A 24,793-nucleotide genomic window follows, 5' to 3' on the forward strand; every position below is an offset into this window, starting at 1 on the left:
ATGTTAAGACCGTCGCGCGGGGCTCTTTCTAAATCTAAACCGACGCCGCACACGTTGCTTCCTGCAATAAATAATTTGATTTTATTTGATTTCCTCTTTCCTTAAGATTGCACTGTTATGCATAAATATTTAGAACAACTGAAATACATTTTGTCTTTCTCGGTCAATATCAAATATTATAAAGTGCGACAGTGACGAAACATATTTTACGTTTTAACTTTTTTGTATATATACACTACAGATATAAAAACATTGCATTGAAATAATTATTAGTAATTAGAAGAAAGTTATACTAGCTGCTATTACATCGCCTCGCCACAGAGGTTCATGCATCATAACTTGATGTGTTGTTGAGTGTACATAGCGCGCGCTACTTGACTATTGACAAGTACGTATTCGTTAGACAAATATAGGGCATATTACGCAAAGCTCAGCGCATATGGCGCTACTGGTACAACTAAGGTACACAAATATTGCCAATGGAGGCAAAAAGCGCCAATTTTCAATATTGTTGAAGATTTACGACCAAAAATACCTTCTACGCAATAGTGGTGCGAGTTTAAAGGAAAAAAGAAGGATTTAGTGTATTATCCTGAAAATAATAACACTATTTTAGGTTATGTTCTGTATTATTTGGTCAACTGTGGTTATATAAACTGATATAAACTTGATTTTGTCTGAAGATCTTACCTGTATGAAGTCCATATTTTAATAAGTCTTCGCGTGTGAAGTGTTCCGAGCTTCTTTTCGATCGTTTACTGGCTCGAAAATTTTACAGCGTGAGGCGTATTCCACAGTTTTTGAAGTTTTTTTTATCTTATGGAAAACGATTTTTCCTAATATTTCAGCACTCAAATATGCTACATTGTTGTATATTTTCACAAACGAATGCTTACATAATGAAAGGATTAATAATGTACTCTAAAATAAAGGTTTTATATATCGACCTAGCAAAGGGCGGCAAAGCTTTTGTGTACCTAATATACAGTGCTGTACTCTGGTGGGATAAATGTGCAGTAATACTCCCTATTAAAAAAGCTCCGGCTTTCAATAGGTATTAATTTCGCTACAACTTTTGAACGGCTGTACCGATTTTGATCAAACATATCTACTTAAGAACCACCGCATAAAAATTAGCTATCAAATCAAGAAACCGCATCCAAATTGGTTCACCCGTTGATGAGCTACGGTGCCACGTACATAGCATGTCTTGCCTCACCTTTTTAACCCCTTGCCTCACTCTTTTCGCGTCAGGGGTTAAAAATTGAAAATAAATAAACGAAAGTCGACTTTGTCTGTGGCATGCTTAGATCCCTTTGCCTTTCCATATGGATAAACTAAACCAAAAAAAAATGTCTGTGGTATGATGTCTGATGTCGTCTCTCTGTGTCTGTGAACGAGAAAGTTGTAAATAATTTTCTCTAGAAATCTTAATATGTTTCTTTATTTCAAGGATATAAAATAAATATAGTGTAATCGTAATTGTGAAGTGATTTTTGAATGTGATGGATAGACATAAATGTTGTGTCCTATGAAACAAAAAACTATCAGTGCGCACGATACCCCAACGCCATTTTGAGGCGAAATATTGTGTGTAAGTGCCAAGTATTTTGCAATATTTTCATTTTTTAGCCTTTTTATGGATCTCTAACCGATGCTTGTCGTTAGTATTGGTCGTGAGACATATCCATATGTATCCGAAATCATAATCGTATCTTGTCATAAAGTGTGGTTCACGTTGTTCGTTCCGAGGTGGGTTGCGGCACCGTTTATCGGGAGCTTGCATTAATTAAATTAAATAGTGGTAGTTTCTACTGATAACGGTTTAGGTTTTTAATCAGTTAAAGTTCGGATGTAATATCAACTTTCATATGTTATCCCTGACGGGAGTGGCCCTAGAATAAATTTGGCCACGGGTGGTGTTATCGGTTCCATTTCCGATTGTTGCAGATAGCGGGTGCCGCAGAGGATGGCCCGGGGTGACGGGAGCATTCTACATAACTGACGGACGCTGCCGGCTTACAGCTGGCGCTAGCAGTATGTATGCATGTTATAAGCTTACAAAAATATATACAAGATATTTCTGTCATTGATTGGTTTGATCCAAGTTCAAGAAAATTTAATGATTCCAAAATATTTTTTCGAAATTGCTCTTATTTATGCAACCAACAACACATTAGTTCTGGCAAGGTAAACTCTTTAATTACTCAATGCATTGCTGTGCTGTCTTATTTTTAAAAAATAGTGGTATTCATTTTATCATAATTGCATGTTAATAAATAGAAAATATTTACCTGTAATTTCTGGTAAGTAGGTGCAACCTTTCCTTTTGCACATGGCAGGTACCTATGTAGCCAGTTATTCAGATACATGTAACTAGTAGTACCCACCTAATCAAACTATTATTAATTGCTAAGAGTAAATATCATGACCAACCAACATGTACAAAATTACATCCTAAGATATAAATGTAAAATGCAACCTGGATTAATAGAATAACAGAGAGTCATTAAATCCTGAATATAGTCACGGATAAAGATAAAATGGAGACTTATGGTGCCAGCTATGGTTAAAGACTACAGAAGCACCTTAATTAGTCTGCAGTACGACTCTGCTCCACTGTGTGTAAAATCTTACACACCTTAGACACTCACGTCATTTGCTTATTTTAGTAATATAAAAGATTATATTGATTGCTCATCATCAAGAGGCTAAGAGCCTCAATAGGCCCACTATTACTTAATTTTGTGGAAGACAGTTGTCAATTTTGATTTTGTTTCTTCCTTTGTAATATCTGCACCGTCCTAGCAAATGGGTTTCTTTCTTCTTCCATTATTATAATGATCTTTAAAGAGAATAAAGCACAGGCATTGAACAAGAAAAGATACTGATTGAACTGTATACAACCTAAATTAGGTTTTCTGTCAGCATTTTAAATTCTGGATTGAGTTTATTACCAATAACTATTATTTAAATATCTTCAAAATAACCAATAACAATAATGTCTTTGAATAAAAACACAACATAAAAAGGGTTAACCTGTTGAATATATGTTTTCTATAATGGTTAAATTTGGTCAAAATAAATAAATAATATTACCACCATTCTATTAATATTATAAATGCGAAATTTTGTAAGGGTATATGTGTGTATGTTTTGTTTTGTTACTCTTTCACACAAAATATTACTAGACAGATTGTTATGGAATATGGTACACATGTAGAATATTTCCTGGAATAACACATAGGGTACTTTTATCCCGAAATTCCCACAGGAGCAAAGCTCCGGGGCGCTGCTAGTTCATCATATAGATACCCTGTCTTATAAAAATTGCTTTCTGTGAACATAAATAATATTAAACAAAGGTTTCCTTTTTTTGAATAAGGCTATTTTCATTTAAAAATGTTGTAATTGAATTCTGATTTGTTCCTTTATAATTATAATCAAAAATTAACAAGATACTTAAATATATTATTAAATCATAAAAGGTTGTACACTAAGAATAAAAAAATAATAAGTTACCTATTTAGTGATGGCCAACAAGGAAAGATAGCACTTACATTATTATTGTTTAAGATCTCTTAAGATACAATCATGCTGTGAATATAATTGACATGTGCAAGGTCGTCAGCTGCGTCTTGCATGTCGGAACTTACGCCTTTGTTATCTTAAGAATAGAGTTTAAATTTAACTGTTTTTAAAAACAATTATCACTACCAATTCATTGTCTCAGGATAATTAGAAATTGAAGAGTAATAGAGAGTTTAATCTACTGTTTTGCTATGTAAATGGGGCTTCAGAATACTTAGCTAGGAATCCATACTATGATAAATAATAACAAATAAAAATAAATACGAAAGTCTGATTTTGTATGGGTAGAGGAAGAAAAGGAAGATTTTTAACAGTTCTGTACTAAGGTCACTTAATTCTGTTGTCTGTTTATTTATCTGTCAAGGCACTTTTTTTTCCAGAACGTGTAACAGTATCAAGTTAAAATTTATACTATAACCTTCTTGTTTATGGTCTATTTGGCTATGAATATACGATCAAAAGAAATAGCTATTTATTGATTTTACAGGGGAATGAAAACTTACAGCACATCCTGTAACTATAGCAATAAATTTGAAAAATGGTAAATAAACATTGTGAAACAACTCGTTTTTTATAACACATAGTGTTGCATCTTAAGAAAAAAAATTCCTCAGACTCTGCTTATTAATCTCTAGTATGCTTATTAGTCTAAGAAATAAAGTCTTTTTATGGCAACAAACAATTGACATACGAGGGCTGCTATTTATGTATCCGGAATAACAAAATTAAACAAACATATATTATTACATATGGTTTTATTGTTTCTCGAAGTATTCTCCGCGATGATCTATGCACTTCTGCATACGATGAAACCAATTTTCAAAGCACTTTTTCCATTCTGATTGAGGTATGTCCAAAACGTGTGTTTTGAACGCATCAACGGCCTCTTCGCGGCTCGAAAAACGTTGACCACGTAATTTATTTTTAATGTTTGGAAATAAATAAAAATCATTGGGTGCCAGGTCGGGGCTGTACGGCGGATGACCCGTCAATTCAATCTTTTGACCCTCCAAAAAATTATTTGTTTCAGCCGACTTGTGGCAGCTAGCATTGTCGTGATGAAGTATGATTCTGCGTTGTGGGTTGTTCTTTCGTATTTTTTCAAAGACTTCTGGCAAACAAATGGTGGTGTACCATTCAGAATTAACCGTCCTACTATTCTCTAGTGGCACTGTAGCTACATGTCCGTTGATACCAAAAAAACAAGCGACCATTTGCTTTAAAGTGCTTCTCGCACGAACAACTTTTGTTGGATTCGGTTCATCTTGAAAGACCCACACCGTTGACTGCTGTTTAGTTTCAGGGTCATAAGCATAGATCCAGGTTTCGTCACCTGTGTAGATATTATAAACAGCTTTTGACGTGCCACGGTTGTATTTTTTTATCATTTTCTTACACCAGTCGACACGAGCCTGTTTTTGATCTACGCTCAAGTTGTGCGGAATCCAACGCGAACAAATTTTTTTAACAATTAAATGTTCGTGTAATATCGCGTGTATACTCGTTATACTAATGCCCAGAGACGCCTCTATCTCGCGGTATGTAACATGACGATCTTGCATTACTAATTGTCGCACAGCATCAATATTTTGTTGTACCACTACCGATTTAGGACGACCCTCCTTAATTTCATCCGTGAGCATAGACCGTCCACGTTGAAATTCCTTAAACCAATAATACACAGTGGTTTTCGATGGTGCTTCATCTCCAAAAGTTAAAATCAGTTGTTCGATGCACTGTTTTTGAGTTAATCCACGCCGAAAATCATAATAAATCATCGCGCGAAAATGTTCACGAGTTAAATCCATGGCAATGAAGACAAGCTATTTTCAAAATTGGCGCCAATTGAAAAAAACAAATGACAGGGACATGAAAAATATTTATTCTCTAGCCGAAGAGTTCTATTTTCAAATGTTGTAATTACTTTTTAAATATTCTAGAATTATTGGCCAGTTCCGGATACATAAATAGCAGCCCTCGTATGTATTTTTTATTTATCCTATTTTATCCCACTGCTGGGAAAAGGACTCACCCATTTACTTCTCTCTACTTGTCCCATTAAAATGATCCTCGACTATTGTTGCATATTCTTCTTCTTCATCTTTGGCCCTCCTTTCGACCACCACATCTTAACTTCAGATTCCACATATTCACATTAGCTGTATTGATACATTTATGAAACCAAATTACAAAAGTAAAATCGTCACATCACTAGGTTGTCGAAAGTAAAATTGTTATTATAGTTGAGATCAAATTTAACAGTTCATTTTTTTAGATCAAAATGCCAAGGCCCGGCAGCCTGAAGGACCCAGACATCGCTGAGCTATTTAGCAAACATGACCCAGAGAAGATCTTTGAGGATCTGCGAGAGATCGGCCATGGATCCTTCGGTGCGGTGTACTACGCTCGCTGCAATCTCAACAAAGAGATTGTGGCCATCAAAAAGATGTCGTACTTGGGCAAGCAGAGCGAGGAGAAGTGGCAAGATATTTTGAAGGAAATTAAGTGAGTACAAAGTCATTGAAGCATGCGTGCGTGGTTCTTATGTTCTGTTATAAACAGTAGTTATATTGAACAGTAGAAATTATTGTTTGGAATTTAGAAGTTAATATGAATTACCCAATGATACTTATTTAGGTACAGGAAACACTATATGTATTTTTGTTTCCTAACTGACGCTAATGTAGTGGTTGTGGAAACTGTATTAAAATGTTCTTGATTATGATTGGGATTTGGGAGCACTGACATTGCATAGGTGTTCGATGTATTAAGAAGTTTTGGTTGATCTCAACAAAAACATATCCCAGATGTTTATTTCAAGTCAAAGATTGTCAAACCACTCACACCTTATACACTAAAACTGATTTTTTTAACTGATTACTTCAAATGTAATACATTAACCTCTATAATTTTTAAATACATTTTTTTTATATTTCTACCAGATTCCTCAAGCAACTGGAACACCCAAACACCATAGAGTATAAAGGATGCTACAAAAGAGAACATACAGCATGGCTGGTTATGGAGTATTGTGTTGGGTCTGCATCCGATATCATAGAGGTAAGTTATTTGTTGTTTTTTAATGAAACATTGTTCACACACAAAATTAGATTTCAATGGTTTAATGGACCACCGTTAACCGCCTACTAAGGTGGTAAGGAAGCCAGGAGTAAAGCTGCCCGCTATAAGTACTTTTATTAGAGCCTCGATGTGTGAGAGATCTCATACATTGTTCACAGGCACGCCTCACAGTGAACATAAATGGCGAAATCAAAAACAAAGCCGAGTCAATAAATGGATAGGTTACTATATTAATGATGACTTTTTTCACCAATTGGTTTTCTCCGGATCAGCACTTCAAAGGCCCAAACCATGAGAGGTCACGTGCACATGACGCACTAGTGTGTGTACAGCCGACAGCACCTCGAGCTATCCAAAATTCACCGCTATTACCGCACCTAAAATAGACCTCGTATTTAAGGTGCGGTTGTTACATACCGACTGTACCTATATCAGGCCGCGGTTCCCTCTGTTATTCGTGATGCACATAACTACACCATCTGATTAATGAACTTCGATGTTTGTGTCCAATTTATGTAATTCAGCATAAGCTAAGTAGCAAGTTATATCACATCTTTCCGAATTTCTTTCAAGTTTATATGTCTTTGTTTAAGTAAGTACTTTTTCATGAATTCGTTTCATATATTTTTTATTACTTTTTATTATATGTATTAATATAAAGTACATGTATTTAGGTTTCTAGTCATTGCAGCAAAGAAATACCACAACGAATGACGATATCTATTGTATTTAGTCAAGGGAATGAGAATTTAACTTTACCCAATAAGTACCTATAAAGTTTCTTGCATACCCTGAACCAATGACTAAGTTGCATCCTAAACACGAAACCCACATGATATATTATGAGGTCATAATTATCTTCAATTTCTGTGAAAAAATACCTCACAAATTAAATGTTGCTATGACGTATGATACTACTGAATCATCTGAAATTATCTTTGAATTATATATTGCAACGTGATGTATTGTTTTGTTTTGGAAAACAAGGCATATCACATCACACTCAGTAACTCTTACGCTTTTCACACAAAGCTATAAGGACAGAACTGAACACAAACGAGAACAATACACAAATAGTCTGTGAAAAAAAAATACTACACTGCATTAAAACGACATTATTTTTGACGCTGATTCCGGGCTTCGCGGCGTCACAGCCTCGAATCGAAAATCCTATGTTTGACATTAAATGATGTCGGTTCATTAAATTCCAAATTTCATCAAAATCGTGCCGTGAAAGCATAACAGATAGACTATTGGCGCATATAATATTACTATGGAAAGAAAAATAATCTTTAATACACATCCTAAGAAAAAAAATTGTAACGTTTTAGTTTTCATTCATTTTATACTAATGTTTATAAATGAGCTTCCAGCAATGTTGACTGCATTTCCTGTTTTAAAATTCAATTTCAGTTATTTGAAGTGCCCTTCGTGAAATGAGATTTCAAAGAAACAAGTTGTTAGTCTTACTGGAGTTATCACAAGTAGTTATAACACTATTACAAATGCAACATTTTTATTTTTTTATTTTATCGGACTTTATAGCCCAATTATCATTAATTGGCAAAAGAACTACAACACTAATAAATCATTACCAATTAATATACGTAAAAAAGGGTAAAGTACCCTATATTATTATATTCCCCGCCCTTCTATCTAAGAGTTAACAAATTCATAGTTCATAGTTCTTTATAGCTTTCATTTGGTGTACAGGTAGGTCGTACAGTACTATTATACAGTACAGTAATATATTTTAAATGCAATTAACTTACATTATAATAATAATATCAATGGCGATAATCGTAAAAATGTACGATCAATATTACTGCTGATTATTTATCCATTCTAATGATAATACTAATAAAATTTAGAGATCATGTTTGAGGTCAAGCGGTGCACTCGATTATTTCGCGCGGCTTTCCGCCGCACGCGCGGCGATGCTAATTATTTCATTATGCACCTCTTCAGGGACGTTGTTTATTTGGTTGCCTTTTAATTTAACTTCTTTATAGATATTCTCAATATCATTATACAGTTATCATTTAATTTTTAACTGAGATTTCATCGCGACTCCGTGTGGTAACGGGCGATCCAAGGGCGGGCAGTTACTTGGCACAGAGGATTGCCATAGCGGTCAGAGGGTTACACCTCTATCAGAGGTTCAGAGGGTTTATCAAGTAGGCTGGCAGCGTTACTGCTGCCAGCCTTCTTGGAATCCATCCGAGCGGTGACGTGCTGGAATCTCTTTATTGTTTATGATTGTAATTTTTGTAACAAATTATGTTCTATATAAGAATTGTTTGTATTTAATAAATTGTAATTGTTATCTTTTTTATAGTATAGTAACTAGTAGTTGGGGTTTGAAATTTTACAGCATGATATGCCTGATAGTTCTTCTGAAACAAAATTAAAACATTATACCAAGTTGCAATATATCATTCAACTAGCGGTACAACCTAAGATACCACAATTTTGTTTAATTTTATTTTATTAATCATTTGGGTCACTGTTTATACTTGACTCTTTTTCAAACCTGTTGTATAATATAATCTTGATTAAATCATAATTATTGTAGGTCCACAAACGGCCACTGCGCGAGGAAGAAATAGCCGCGATATGTGAAGGCGTTGTTTGCGGGCTCTCCTACCTCCACAGCCTTGGCCGCATCCACCGGGACATCAAAGCGGGGAATATTCTCCTCACGGAGAACGGGACAGTGAAGCTGGCTGACTTCGGCAGCGCTAGTATCAAGTGTCCCGCGAATAGTTTCGTGGGGACGCCGTATTGGATGGCGCCTGAAGTTATATTGGCTATGGATGAAGGGCAGTATGATGGGAAGGTATGTTAGAGTATACATATTTATTTATAGTGTTATCAAGATATTTTTTTTGTAAAACATGTGTAAATCTCATACATAGGTGTATCAAGTGTCTCGCGAATAGTTTCATGGCTCATCTGTGTGTATTTTGGCCACACCGACTAAGAAATTGACCAAATAAATCTTTACTTTAAATAATCCTGTTTTCTTATGTCACTTGTCGCGTCCCTGTGAATGTCATAAACAAAAAAAAATGATATTTCAGGTGGATGTGTGGTCGCTAGGTATTACTTGTATTGAGCTAGCCGAGCGGAAGCCGCCATATTTCAATATGAACGCGATGTCTGCGCTTTACCACATAGCACAGAATGACTCTCCGACATTACAAGTGAGTATATGTTCTTATTACAAGGATAATCAACGAATATCCCAATAAATCAAAAACTAATTTCATTACAACCCGTCCATAGATATCGCGCGAAAGAGTAACAAACATTCATACCCATACAAACTTTCGCATTTATAATATCAGTAGAATTTGGACGCCAACCCCATCTAGTGTTGATAAAAAGTGGTTTCCTCGCCAGATTTCAATAAATGGAATTACAAGCCATTTAGTAACAATCTAAATAACTAGATGGCGCTGTCGTAATACAAAAAGTCATACCTTACATAATAACACATCAAGCCAAATGATCGTTATTATCACTGCATAGAGTTGAATCCACAGTAGCTTGACTTGCGGGCGCTGTACCTATTAATTTAATTATCATTTTGTATCAAAATGTTTTAATTCTTTTTAATTTTATTTTGATTACAGTCTAAAAATTAGTATTTACAGGCGCCAGAATGGACTGATACGTTCCGTTACTTCGTCGAGGCTTGCCTACAGAAGAATCCTCAAGAGCGCCCGTCGTCGACCAAGCTCCTGTCCCACCCGTTCATCACTCGGCCGCGATCTCCTCACGTATTGGTGGACCTCATCCAGAGGACTAAGGCGGCGGTCAGAGATTTAGACAATCTCAACTATAGGAAGATGAAGAAGATACTCATGGTTGATGCGGACAATGAAAGTGCTATTGGTGAGTTCTTCTTCGTCCTCGATTATGCCATTCTAATTGTTAGTATATATTAAAATAATGAGTTAGAACTTTTACTATTATATAATAGTTACATTTTATAGAGTATCGACCCGTCTCAGCTTCGCTCGTAAAACCATAACCAATTATATGCCTAAATCTTAGGAATCACACTATTAAAAAAAACCTTTGCGTAGTTTTAATGATTTAAGCATACATAGGACAGAAAGACAGCGGATTTTATTATCATATGTTGAATGCATACATGCTTATAAATTTGTCTACAAAAAAAACGTCTGTGTTAACAATAACATTTTATAAAAAATCTTATTTTAAACATTGGATCTGTGACAAAGTTGAGAAAAAGATTACTCCCTGTTGCCTCTGTGAACATGTTAAATTAAAAAGTACCGGACGGATTTGTGCATGGTTTTCACCAATAGTTTGTATGATTATCATATTAGATACAATCATATTAATTAGTGAATCATACACCTAAACCTGCCTCAGGAGAGGCCATTGTCACCCGTTGCGGAATAATATTTTGTGGCATTGTTAGTGAAAATTTGTGTCTAAATTGTTGTGCCTAAATCTTAGGAATCACACTATTAAAAAAAACCTTTGCGTAGTTTTAATGATTTAAGCATACATAGGACAGAAAGACAGCGGATTTTATTATCATATGTTGAATGCATACATGCTTATAAATTTGTCTACAAAAAAAACGTCTGTGTTAACAATAACATTTTATAAAAAATCTTATTTTAAACATTGGATCTGTGACAAAGTTGAGAAAAAGATTACTCCCTGTTGCCTCTGTGAACATGTTAAATTAAAAAGTACCGGACGGATTTGTACATGGTTTTCACCAATAGTTTGTATGATTATCATATTAGATACAATCATATTAATTAGTGAATCATACACCTAAACCTGCCTCAGGAGAGGCCATTGTCACCCGTTGCGGAATAATATTTTGTGGCATTGTTAGTGAAGCGTGTATTTGCATTTGTCGCAGGTGACAGCGAGGAAACGGCAGAGGAGCGTTCGGGCGGCGACAGCTCCAAGTCGAACTCGGCCACGTCCGAGCACAGCGCCGCCGGCGCCTCCAGCCAGAGCTCGTCTTCCGGCAGCTTGCGGCGCAGGCCTCTCCCGGTCTGTATATATATATATACAGCTAGGTCGTGGTAGCGTGACCGATATAAAGTTTTTCGCATTTATAACATTTTTATGTATACGGCCTCTCTCCCTCTTCCCCCCGTTCCCCTCTCTCTGCCTCTTCCCCCCGCTCCTCCCTCCCTTCCAGTAAAGAAAAACATAAGGAGATCTGCACACTAGTTGACTAATTGACTAGTGTGTATGCGACAACTTGCCACTAGATCGCGGTATATACTTATAAAGGTCATTTTAGATGCCTTTAGCGACTTGCATGAAATCCGACACTAGTGTTAGAAAAACACTCTTGATAAACATAATATAAAAATAATGTATTTGTTTCACAGATCAATGCCAACCACCACAACCAACACCAGCCGCCGCAGCAGCAGTACCAGCATCACAACCACCAGCATACGTCGCATACCTCCAGGTTGGTACTATTGTATATTTGTATTCAAGTGAAAAAAAAACATTTTTGTAATAGACTAGAATTTATTTGTGTCCTTATCATATTTATTTTATTTGATGTCAATTTGACTTTTGTAAGAACGTCAATTTTATACTCTAGATTTAGAGAATAATTTCTGTGAATAATTTCTTTTGGACTAGCTTTTGCTCGTGGCTTCGCCCGCGTTTATTTGAAACAAAACATAATTTTCATACCATACCCCATTTGAGGGTTGAGTTTTGAAAAAAGTAGTCTATGCTTGAACGGGGGTCTACAGGCATACCAAATTTCATCAAAATTGATCCAGCGGTTTAGCCGTGAAAGTGGAACAGACAGACATACTTTCGCATTTATAATATTAGTATTGATGATTTGTAATGTTTTTACTACTAGGTCCCCATAATCATGAGCAGTCATGACATATAATAATCATTTTTCTAATTTTCCGTATATAGCTTAGTTATATCGAAGCTTACGAATTAAAATTATAATGGTGGTTGGTAACGCTATTGCATGATGTATGTATATGTTATATTTATAAAAGATCGTAGCTATATAGTGCACTCACATTCTACATACGTAACCGGGCCCGGTTGGATTGCTATCCTATTGTTGTACAATTTTTATTTCCAGAATCGTAGAAATTTGTACAAAATATCTCTGTGAGCACAGTTATTTGTATCAACTGCCGTAATTATTTGGATTATCACCATATATTTAATCTCAATTCCACTAATACAGCAAAACATGGCTTTCGACTTTCGCAACTCTGGCTTATGTCTACCCAGCAGACGATAAACGATAAAGACAAAGATGTTGAATAATGCCTGCTATTTCTGCTAAATAAATACAATAAGCTTTCCACCGAGCTATAACCAGTAAAATTATATTTTTCAGTACCAGTATATATTTTAGTATGTAATAAAATGCTTTATATGTATCTAGTTGTATGTAGATAGTAAGTAGTTAGCACCGTCATGCATGTCACGCACCCATTACTTTCAGAAGTCGCAAACGCAAGTTTTACTCATGTTGCTGTTTCGTACCCAGACAGAGCGAAAGTCCTTTGCCAGTTCACGATGATTACGTGAATCGGGACGCGCTGCGGGAATATGCGAATCGGGACTCCCTTTGCGACGACTACGGAGACGACTACGCTAATAGAGACGCGATTCGAGAGGCCCAGAGGGAGCGTGAGAGGGAACGGCAGGCGAACGACTTCCGCGAATATGTCAACGCGCCTTCCACGTGGCAGGATAGCGGGGACGATAATAGGAATACACATGGACGGCAGACTCATAGAAGTGAGTTAATTTTTCTTTAAATGTATTAAACATTTAATTATTTTATTTAACAAAGGTTTGTCTGTGTCGCACTATACAATATTTGACATTGACAGAACGAAACAAAATATATTAGAACTGAAAAGTAGGCTTTGACTATTTGAATAAGAATAATAAGAAGTGACGTCATATCATAGCGTTTTGGGGGCTTTTATATCAAATTTAAACTTGATGATATTTTTTCCAAAAATAGGTAAGATTTAACCAAATCACATATCCATCCAGTCAAATACTCTATTAGTAGCATAGCTTGGAAGTTCTCATAAGCTTATTTTTGGGCTTCAAGAGATACAAGTTATTTATTCTATAAAGATATGTATTGCATGATAGCCGTTATTATAATCAAAATAAGTTTTATCTGAGTGGATTAGAGACCTAATATAGCTTAATAAAAAATGTCTGACTGGAAAGTCACGTACAAATTAAGTAACGAAACTAAATTGATGAGATATGTAAATCGTGTTTCGTATCGTAATTTTACAGGTATAAGCAATAACGCAGCGGCGATGTCTTTAGTCTCTGAACACGGAGCAAATAATTTTGCGACGATACGAACAACTAGCATTGTCACCAAGCAACAGAAAGAGCACAATCAGGTGAGTGAGACTTAATGAATTTACTGTGCCAGTATTACTTTGCATGGTTAGAAGTGTCGCTGCTGTTGAATAAATTTAACTTAGAAATGGCATTTCATAATGACTATTGAAAGTTCACAATTGGATTGTCAGATCAAGTACATAGGCTGCTATTTATGTATCCGGAATAACAAAATTAAACAAACATATATTATTACATATGGTTTTATTGTTTCTCGAAGTATTCTCCGCGATGATCTATGCACTTCTGCATACGATGAAACCAATTTTCAAAGCACTTTTTCCATTCTGATTGAGGTATGTCCAAAACGTGTGTTTTGAACGCATCAACGGCCTCTTCGCGGCTCGAAAAACGTTGACCACGTAATTTATTTTTAATGTTTGGAAATAAATAAAAATCATTGGGTGCCAGGTCGGGGCTGTACGGCGGATGACCCGTCAATTCAATCTTTTGACCCTCCAAAAAATTATTTGTTTCAGCCGACTTGTGGCAGCTAGCATTGTCGTGATGAAGTATGATTCTGCGTTGTGGGTTGTTCTTTCGTATTTTTTCAAAGACTTCTGGCAAACAAATGGTGGTGTACCATTCAGAATTAACCGTCCTACTATTCTCTACTGGCACTGTAGCTACATGTCCGTTGATACCAAAAAAACAAGCGACCATTTGCTTTAAAGTGCTTCTCGCACGAACAACTTTTGTTGGATTCGGTTCATCTTGAAAGACCCACACCGTTGACTGCTGTTTAGTTTCAGGGTCATAAGCATAGATCCAGGTTTCGTCACCTGTGTAGATATTATAAACAGCTTTTGACGTGCCACGGTTGTATTTTTTTATCATTTTCTTACACCAGTCGACACGAGCCTGTTTTTGATCTACGCTCAAATTGTGCGGAATCCAACGCGAACAAATTTTTTTAACAATTAAATGTTCGTGTAATATCGCGTGTATACTCGTCATACTAATGCCCAGAGACGCCTCTATCTCGCGGTATGTAACATGACGATCTTGCATTACTAATTGTCGCACAGCATCAATATTTTGTTGTACCACTACCGATTTAGGACGACCCTCCTTAATTTCATCCGTGAGCATAGACCGTCCACGTTGAAATTCCTTAAACCAATAATACACAGTGGTTTTCGATGGTGCTTCATCTCCAAAAGTTAAAATCAGTTGTTCGATGCACTGTTTTTGAGTTAATCCACGCCGAAAATCATAATAAATCATCGCGCGAAAATGTTCACGAGTTAAATCCATGGCAATGAAGACAAGCTATTTTCAAAATTGGCGCCAATTAAAAAAAATAAATGACAGGGACATGAAAAATATTTATTCTCTAGCCGAAGAGTTCTATTTTCAAATGTTGTAATTACTTTTTAAATATTCTAGAATTATTGGCCAGTTCCGGATACATAAATAGCAGCCCTCGTATTACTTGTTAATTTTGCAAATTCTGATTGTATATATTTTTTGTTTCGACCAGAAAAGTCTGTTCGATTTTTGTTCGATATTTTTTACTTTTAATTACCGTCATAAATGCTTCCTAATCATAGTGTAGTACTTCCTCATCAAGTTTGATGTGCGCTAGACTTTGTCAAAATTTGATTACTTGAGGTAGAAATAGGGAAAATACTGGACCATCTCTGTTCCTAATGCATTAAAAATTAATATTAATCTTTCTCGCGTGATATACACAAGATTACTTTTTTTCTTTTAGGAGATGCACGAACAAATGTCCGGGTACAAGCGAATGCGGCGTGAACATCAAGCTGCTTTGCTGAAATTGGAAGAGCGATGCAAAGCGGACATGGACGCACACAAACTGCAGCTCGATCGGGAATACGATGCACTGTTGTTGCAGCTCTCACGCGAACTGGAAAGGCTACAGGTGAGGGTCATTACGGTGTATATAGATATAGGCTATTGAAAAAGTCACCTAAAACTAATTTAATCGTAGATCTTTCTTATCGAATGCGTAAATAAATAATAATAAAAAAGTAGCGAGCTCTTCTGGATGTTAGCCGGGTTCTTGCGCCTCTTGATTTACTCATATTAAAATTCATGATAGTATCTGCAACGTTTAATTAAAGTTATATCTAATATAGTGCTAGCCCCAAAATGATCTGAAATTATTTTATCGTATCGCTTTTACTCGCTCTTCATACGCTCCTAAATCCATATTCCTGTAGAAATTTTTAGTGCTGCTACCCCCAAGGAAACTACAAACCGAATTTCAGCTTTGTTCTTCCAGTAGTAACTGTACGTTGTCTGCCAGTAAGGGATTTATGTACATTGATGTTGATAATTGCAGACGAAACACGCGCAAGAACTAGAGCGGAAGCAGAAGCAGACCGCGGCGGCGGAGAAGAAGCTGATAAAGGACATCACCGCGAAGCAAGAGCAGGACCGCAAAAACTTCGAAGCTCATCGCAAGCGCGAATATAAGGCCAACAAGGAGCGATGGAAAAAGGAACTGAGTATGGACGACGCCACGCCGAAACGGCAGAGAGACGCCACGTTACAGTGAGTATGCAATCTAGAGTTTAAATATTGAAATAAATAAGAGCAGGACCGCAAAAACTTCGGAAGCTCAATAATCAATGGAAAAAGGAGTTCAGTATGGACACACTACGCGTAGACTTAGACGCTACATCTGGCAAAGATATCTATCATTTGTAGGCACCTATTATAGATTATCTTAGATGCCTAAAAATATATACTAGCTCAAATCTTTGTGATGTCTTATGTGTTTGTAAAATCTTCTCATTTCTTTTGTTTTCCAATTGATAATCGCTCCGTTGGCATATGTTGAGGATTTTTTGCTACCATTCGAGTATACAGTTTTTCAAATCAAAGTTGGTAGATACATCTGCGATCACGATGACGAAACAATTTCAGATCGCAGAAAGACAACTTGAAGCAAGCGGAAGCGGCAGAAGAAGCTCGACTGCTGCGCTCGCAGCGGGAGTACCTCGAGCTGGAGCTGCGGCGGTTCCGGCGGCGCCGCATGCTGGCCGCGCACCACAAGCAGCAGGAGCTGTGTAGGGAGGTGAGTGGTATACAGAAGGGCCTTATTGATTCATTTATTTGTTTGTAATAACTTGATTGTACAAAGAGCATATTAAGTGATGTCTTCGGAGAATTACTATATTGTTGTGATATTCCAGGAACTAAACAAGCGACAGCAACAGTTAGAACAAGCGCACGCGATGCTGCTCCGGCATCACGAGAAGACGCAGGAACTCGAGTATCGTCAGCAGAAAGGAGTGCATGCGCTTAGGTAACTTATATCTAAATTAGTCATCATCACTAGCCATTAAATTACATTAAATAACTCACTCTTGCAATAGCATTCCATTGTAGTCTATTAGCTGCCAAGATGTCTCTTAGTCGCGTCCTACTACATCTACGGAGAATATTCTATGGTCTTATCTAGGGTGGGACCTCACGCCTCATGTGGAATGACTCGTGTATAGTAGTTTTCATAGACCGACACTTGCTTCGGGACTAAACTTGCACACTGGTTGACGGTTTAAATTCATTACTGTGTATGCGTTTACTTGCCACTAGATGAGGTAGGTAGTTGTAAAATGACGTCAGATGCCTTTACTTGAATAAAATCTGATTCAAGTATTATCAATTAACACATTGGAAAAGAAGAAAAGATGTGGACTGTGAAATGTAACTTAGTAAAAAGCGGCTGTATGGTATTGCAGAGAGGAGCAGCTGTCGAACCAGCACGCGACGGAGCTCGCCAACCAGCGCGAGTACATGCAGCGCGCGGAGCACGAGCTGCGGAAGAAGCACGCGCTGCAGCTCAAGCAGCAGCCCAAGAGTCTCAAGCAAAAAGAAATGCAGATACGCAAGCAGTTTCGCGAGACGTGCAAGATCCAAACGCGGCAGTACAAGGCGCTCAAAGCGCAGATACTGCAGATGACAGCCAAGGTAATGAGCCATATTTGTATGTGTCACACATACATTTTATTTGGTATTGCAATGACCAAAAAATGTTGTTTGTTAAAAAAATATTTTTATGTTAGTAAAGAAAAGTTGCTTTCGGGCTGATGTCTCCCTGATTTTGTAAAAATGCACGCAATTTATTTTTTTTAGTAAGCTTTTCAGGCATCAAATCTGGAGATCGTAGACTGATGTTTTCGCTATATGCACAGGAACAGCAAAAGGAAGTGATAAAGACACTGAAGGACGAGAAGCGGCGCAAGCTGGTGCTGCTGGGAGAACAGTACGACCAGAGCATCTCCGACATGCTGCAGAAGCAGACCGTGCGTCTGGACGAGAGTCAGATGGTGGGTACACTGTCTGCAGGACCTGGAGTTTTGTTTTATCTAGACATTTGTCAGTTTACGCAAGACGTGTCTGGTTACGGACATGAAGACTGTCGCGAATGCGCTAGTATTCAGGAGAGCTTCGTGACCCGCGACTTGTATCATTCGAGCACCAGCCATGCTGAATTTATAGATTTTTTTAACGTTTTTAGGTCACAAGTCATTGAAACGGCTTAGTATTTAATAAAATAGCAAAGATTTATCTTTGTTTCTTAATTAATCGATGATATATTTCTATTATTATTACGAGTCGTCAGTTTCATTGTTGGGAAACGACCTCTCCATACTTTCCATTTGGTCCGATCTCGTGATAAACATTACGTATTTAGCTAGCGTAGAATCATAACAAATTTTACACCTAAACCCTTTTAATAAATCCCTCGTATCTATTGAAGAAACTCGCATCGAAATTCGTTGTGTAAATTTAAAAATCTCAAATATAGGGACAAATAGACGGAGCTAAGCGACGTTTTATACTATGTATAGAATATGAAATACATTCGTCAGATGGAGTGCCAGCAGCTGAAGATGCAGCTGGAGCACGAGCTGGACATGCTGACGGCGTACCAGAGCAAGAGCAAGATGCAGGCGGAGGCGCAGCGCAGCCGCGAGCGCCGCGAGCTGGAGGAGCGCGTCGCCGTGCGCCGCGCGCTGCTCGACCAGAAGGTCACACACACTAATTCTAATTCTAATTCTAATCATTTATTCAGAAATTAGACCTTCACAGGCACTTTTTCTCGTCAATCTTTAAATTTATAGTTATTTCTCACAAGCTACAAACTACTGGCATTTCGGAACGACCACTGCTGAGAAGAAATACCGAAAGAAACTCATTTGAACAGTGTTGGTCCCTATCATGCCAGATCGGCTTACCATTATTGTTTCTTACAATGTTTTTTTTTTCTTTCTAATAATATATAAAAGTACATAATGTACATAGTCAAAAGGTATATATATATATATATATATATACTTATATACTATGTGTTATTCCAAGTTATTTTCTACCCGTGTACCAAATTTCATAACAATCGCGCGAAGAGGTAACAAACTCACTTTTGCATTTATAATATTAGTAGGGATTTCGATAGTAATTTCTCACACAGCTATAAACTACTGACACATTTCGGAACGAACACTGCTGAGAAGAAATGCTGAAAGAAACTAGTTTAAACGGTGTCACGGAAGCTTTGGGGCGACGCGATCGAAGTTCATCTCATCAATTTCAATTTTGTGTCACGAGCTAGACTAAGATGCGTGTTGCAGATGGAGTCGGAGTCGGCGCAGTTCGTGTCGGAGCGCGCGGAGCGCACGCGCGCGCTGCACGAGCGTCACCAGCGCGAGCTCGACCACTTCGACGCCGAGAGCGCCAGGCTCGGCTTCAGGTAACTGTAACAATCCACCGCATATCCAGTTATACTGTTGATTGTTATTACCTATGCACATAAAATACGTTTAATTACAAACTTGAGAATTTAATGATAGACTCTGATAGAATTTAGGGCTAGTGTACATTATAATTCTTTTTTTGTTTTGGATTTGTAGTGGATAACATGCTCCTCTTTATTTATTTATATTTGCATACCTATATTCGGTAAAACGTGTAGGTCTAATTCATTTTGACATCAATTTGTCTATTTGTACTCATGTTTTTGGCAAATAAATGTATTCTTTCTTTCTTACTTACTTATTATAAAATATAGTCTGAATTATTGAAGTGATGTAACAAAAACAACAAATGTTGAGCAATATTTCAAAACATCTTGAAAAGCAACATAATCTAGCCTGACATTTGTTTACAGCGCGATGGCGATCGCCGAGGGCAGCCGGGAGTACGGAGAAGAGGAACAATCGCTGTCCGGGTCGATGCTGTCGCTGGCCCACAGCAACTCCTCCGCCAGCTTCCCCGCCGGCTCCCTGTAGTGACGCACTCTTCTTATGCTGTTGCCTGCTCTCTCACTCATCACTACAAGCATACTAGTAATCTCGCATGAGTTAACCCTAATTTTCATTACGAAACTTGTCGCAGAAAAATAATAACGGGACTTGTATATTGTAATGACAATTTGACTTGAATAACAATGTAAGAGTATCTAGCCGTGGCGCAATCTGTCGCGCAATTAGAGAGGTTTACAATGGAATATTTAGGACTTCCTTTTCTATTACTGTGCATCCCTTTCTCGACACATTGCTAGTGAGTATGTAGTCGCATTATTTGGTACTGTTACAAAACATTGATGCGTTTGTTATGTCATACCAGTTTTTGTCGCAAATTGACGACGTATCATCGTACAAGACATATTGTGACCGAGTAGTATTTTTCATCAGCGAAATATTACTATCTAAATGTTTATTTTAATCATATTAAAAAATCCAAGGATATGTTGGGCTAAATCGCCAATATGGGTTCGACAAATTAACAAATTTCAAGATTCTGAAAGGGAAATCCGAATGCTAAGGGTCCAATACACGTCTCCCAATATTTTAGTGCACATACATAAGTTTCTAAAAATGTTAAATTGATAAGGACCTTAATAACACGGATCACAGAAAACATGGAAATGTGAAGTAGGCGTGGCTACTGTGTCAATATTAGCGAATAATCGCTGACATCAAAGTCCAAAAATTATAGTAGGATAAGAAATCTTAAGAATGGAGGTGTTTCATACCACAGGAGAATATAGTTTACCTCAAAAATCATAAATTTTTATTAATTAGCTAATGTTTCTTTTTGCTTTATTACTACCGCCGTCTAGCGTGGAGTATATCATACTTTGTTAGCTATAGCAAAGTAAAGTTTTGTACAGAGTGAAGGCGTATTTTAGCTTAGCAGTCTTTTTTGATTAGGGCGATTTTGGGTTAAATATATGCTACCAATCAAATCTAATGTTTACTTGTATATAGTGCACTATTTTATTTTACCGTTGGACGTGTGCATTTGGCGACACCTGTACTGTAAGTAAGTTAGTCTTATGACACTTCGATGTTTTCTGTATTCCGTGCTCAGTAACAATGGCAATCAGTGAATTTGAAACTGAATATTCAGAGAATTTATTCAATGAAATTTGCTAACTATTTTACATTCTCAACATGTTAAATTCTAGCTAAAATTGTGCTACTCTGGAAAAATAAAAGTAAGAAAAAACAGTATATAATTATATTTCTTAATTGCACCTATGCATGCCTTGTAGTATCTTGCCAACCATTGAAGCTACAGCGTGTGTATATGAACATATATTTTTATATAAGTTTTCAACAAATTATATTTAGTAGGTTACATATAAAATAAACAATCCATTATATTAGTGTTTGGCAACAGCATTCGATTTATATTTCCAATTATTTCTGAGTACTGAGACTGTACAGCCCTCCCGTGGTACCAGTCTTGGCGGTAAAAGAACCACTAATTTATGACATAAACTTTAATTTAAATATAGTTCACAAAAAGTCCTAATTTGAAGCGACAAAATTATTATAATTATTCTTTCATAAAGATGTTCTAGATGTCAATAAAGATTAAAGGTTCTAGAAATGTAGAAATACAATCGGGCGAGAGCTTGCAGGTATTTGTTTTTGTAATTAAGATATTTTGTTGTCTTCCAATCGTGCGTCAGTATTGAAGAGCGGGGGGGGCATTTCCTATTCTACACTACTAAGTTTATTGCACTCCATAATAATTTATAATGTGCGGTCGGGCCGATTGTGAGTGGTACTGGTACCAGGTACTGTAATTAAAGTAAGTCGGTCCACTGCTTGAACAAACTTCAATGTGTGTCTGGTGTTTCCGCTTTTGTAACTTATTTAAAATGCAATCGTTTTGGGCATTACTTTTCAATAATTAGTATGTTCGAATCTTATTTTAATTTATCACAAACACGCTTTAAACTTCATGAAATCCCAGAGACATATTGTTGCAAATATATTTGTATGCTAACGTGGAATTCAAAGGTCGTGTTGATAGTGTGGTCGTGGATGTGAGAATGGGACGCTTTTCTATTACCTAGTTATTTAACTCGAGTGTGGCCCTGTTCTGTCAGCAATAAAGTATTCATTGCATCATCATTCAAATATTGAAAACTTGTGAACAAAAGATCAGTTAGAGAGTGAAATTAGTGTAAGCAAACAAGAATGTTAGGCCGTCCATCCTTAAAAAAAGTAAAATAAAACAGCAGTAAAAAAATGGCAGAACAGGAGCCAGTAGAGGCATGATTATAACTAAAGGCTTAAATAAAAACTAGTATTCTTGATCTACTCTTGTATAATATGTAGTTTATCATAAGTTTAGTGATTTTAGCTAATTTTTCATCTTGATACTCTGTCGGAACAAGATTGAAAAATTGAAATTTGAAAATACGGAGTCGTGAAAATGATATTGTAAGGTATCGAGAGTAGCGCAGAAGTATGCTCATACAGCGCCCCGCGCCGCCGCTCCGCCACTCAGCATTACACAGTAGATAGTCAAAATTCTAATTCATATCATTAGTTTTTACTTTAGGAAAAATGGTTTCGTGTGTAAATTTATTTTAGTTACGAATTGGACTGTATTTGTTTGGCCTAGAATTTCGTTCATATATTGATTGTTAAAAGTTTATCACACGAATTGAAACTGTGTTTTTTCTCGTGGAGCATGCTTAATAAATTGTTACAAAAAAATGCAGGTGCTGTTATTGTGTGACCGACTGCCAATTATATTTTGTAAATATAATAAATTATATATAGTATCGTATGTGTATGTATTAGCAAGAACACAATTTGCCTTAAATTACGGTGTCGCGTGGGGCGCGGCGTTTTGTATATAAAGAACAATAATATATAATTAACTATTATACATAGTTTGTTACATTTTGTAAGGTGCGTTATTCGTGTAAATTAGAAGTGCGGCGAGACCTCTGTTCGAATTTGAGGTCTACTACTATGTGCTATTTTTCTTTACTTTTTAGAGTCCTAATACACTATTTGTGTTGTCAAATAAGCTTACCAGTCATGTATAGACTATTATATATATGTTATTTAATTTAACGCCGAAAATAGTCATAAATATCCAAATTTAGTTTATGGTATTTTTTAAATTAATTTTATCTTCCAATATCACATTGCTTGTAAGCATCACATAATGTGATCGTATAGTGTCGAGTACGCGATATTCAGACAGAATATCGCGGTTTCATGATCTAAAGATTAGTTGTAAAATGTGAAGTTGGTCAAAATTGTAGTTATTTTTCATAGATATCGGTACATAATGTCAATCGATTGCGTAGTGATAACGTTTGATGTCATTGTGCTTCGCGACGTTGAAGTAGCTCCATGATTTCCTCCTAACTGACCAAATAAATGACAATAATTTCTAGACACAGCCTAACTCGACTCGTCATCCTGTCACTGTACATACATTTCAGGCCCCAATGTGCGGAGAGCGAGCGATGATCATTGTCTATGGTTATTTATATTTAAATAAAAGCGTTTTTATTTCTTCACAATCTTTCATAGATCTGATGCCGCATAATAATGAAGCGAAAAACAGTAACTATAAATTTCTTGAAACTGTATCTAGAAATAACATTCTGGACACGTCTAACGCGATTTTGACACTGCTTAATTAACGAGCATCGCTGCGCTCTACAAAGATAGCAATACCTGGAACCGAGGCACTATGGAATTGAATATGTGAGCTGTACGTTCGCTTGCATGCAATAATGGTCGGTACTTAACGTTAGGCGCGTAGTATTTCGCTCGCTATTAGTCTCTGCCCACCGCCGCAGTCATCTAGTTCGTTAGATCTTCTACTACAAAGTATTATGGAGGATATTTATTGTAAATTAATTTATTATCGACACGCGTACGACTGCAGCGGCCAGGCGCGAGTAGTGCGTAGGCGAAACTCCCAACTCCCACCATTTAGCAGTCTAGTTAGTTCACCCTTCAAACTTTTCGACCGGCAAAATAATTATTACGATATAGAAGTACCAAACTCGTAGTTAGAGATCACGTATTATGTACATTACATTGTACTAAATGATTTTTATATTTTACCATTGTATAGTCGTTTATCACCGATAAGTAGTTAGCAATATTGTGACAGAGGTATGACAAGGTGCGCGGCCGCCAGCGCCGACGTTTTTATTATTATTTGCGACTGTTAGCGGCCCGCTCAGTGCACCGTTGTTGTTTTCTTTTATTTTTTGTTATATATTTAAATAACACAATCGACTTGTAGTTTTAATAATATTATCATAATTATTATATTGTAATATAATCTTATTAATGAAAAAATCAAACTGAAAATAAATAAAATAGAATGAATACTGTGTTGTCATTTCGTAGTGTTTACAAATTGC

General features: G+C 36.6%; 1 protein-coding gene across 5 annotated transcripts; it reads left to right on the forward strand.

Moving 5' to 3' along the window:
• Nucleotides 1-1,292: 1,292 nt before the first annotated feature.
• Tao lies at nucleotides 1,293-24,758 on the forward strand. 5 transcript variants are annotated; one of them, XM_053761272.1, is made up of 20 exons: nucleotides 1,293-1,594; nucleotides 1,951-2,037; nucleotides 5,854-6,096; nucleotides 6,534-6,651; nucleotides 9,248-9,511; nucleotides 9,756-9,878; nucleotides 10,323-10,572; nucleotides 11,588-11,724; nucleotides 12,072-12,157; nucleotides 13,181-13,479; nucleotides 14,002-14,114; nucleotides 15,833-16,003; nucleotides 16,427-16,638; nucleotides 17,014-17,164; nucleotides 17,283-17,395; nucleotides 17,832-18,060; nucleotides 18,285-18,419; nucleotides 18,966-19,124; nucleotides 19,725-19,843; nucleotides 20,261-24,758. In XM_053761272.1, the coding sequence occupies exons 3-20, from the start codon at nucleotides 5,873-5,875 to the stop codon at nucleotides 20,379-20,381; spliced, it is 3,024 nt and encodes a 1,007-aa protein (XP_053617247.1). In that variant the 5' UTR covers nucleotides 1,293-1,594; nucleotides 1,951-2,037; nucleotides 5,854-5,872; the 3' UTR covers nucleotides 20,382-24,758. The 5 variants fall into 5 exon arrangements, with proteins under 5 accessions (XP_053617247.1, XP_053617246.1, XP_053617249.1 ...); XM_053761271.1 differs by having other exon boundaries at nucleotides 5,867-6,096; XM_053761274.1 differs by having other exon boundaries at nucleotides 5,867-6,096; nucleotides 13,226-13,479.
• The last annotated feature ends 35 nt before the right edge of the window (nucleotides 24,759-24,793 follow it).

The sequence above is a fragment of the Plodia interpunctella genome, chromosome 21, assembly GCF_027563975.2.
Source record: "Plodia interpunctella isolate USDA-ARS_2022_Savannah chromosome 21, ilPloInte3.2, whole genome shotgun sequence".
Lineage (NCBI taxonomy): Eukaryota > Metazoa > Arthropoda > Insecta > Lepidoptera > Pyralidae > Plodia > Plodia interpunctella.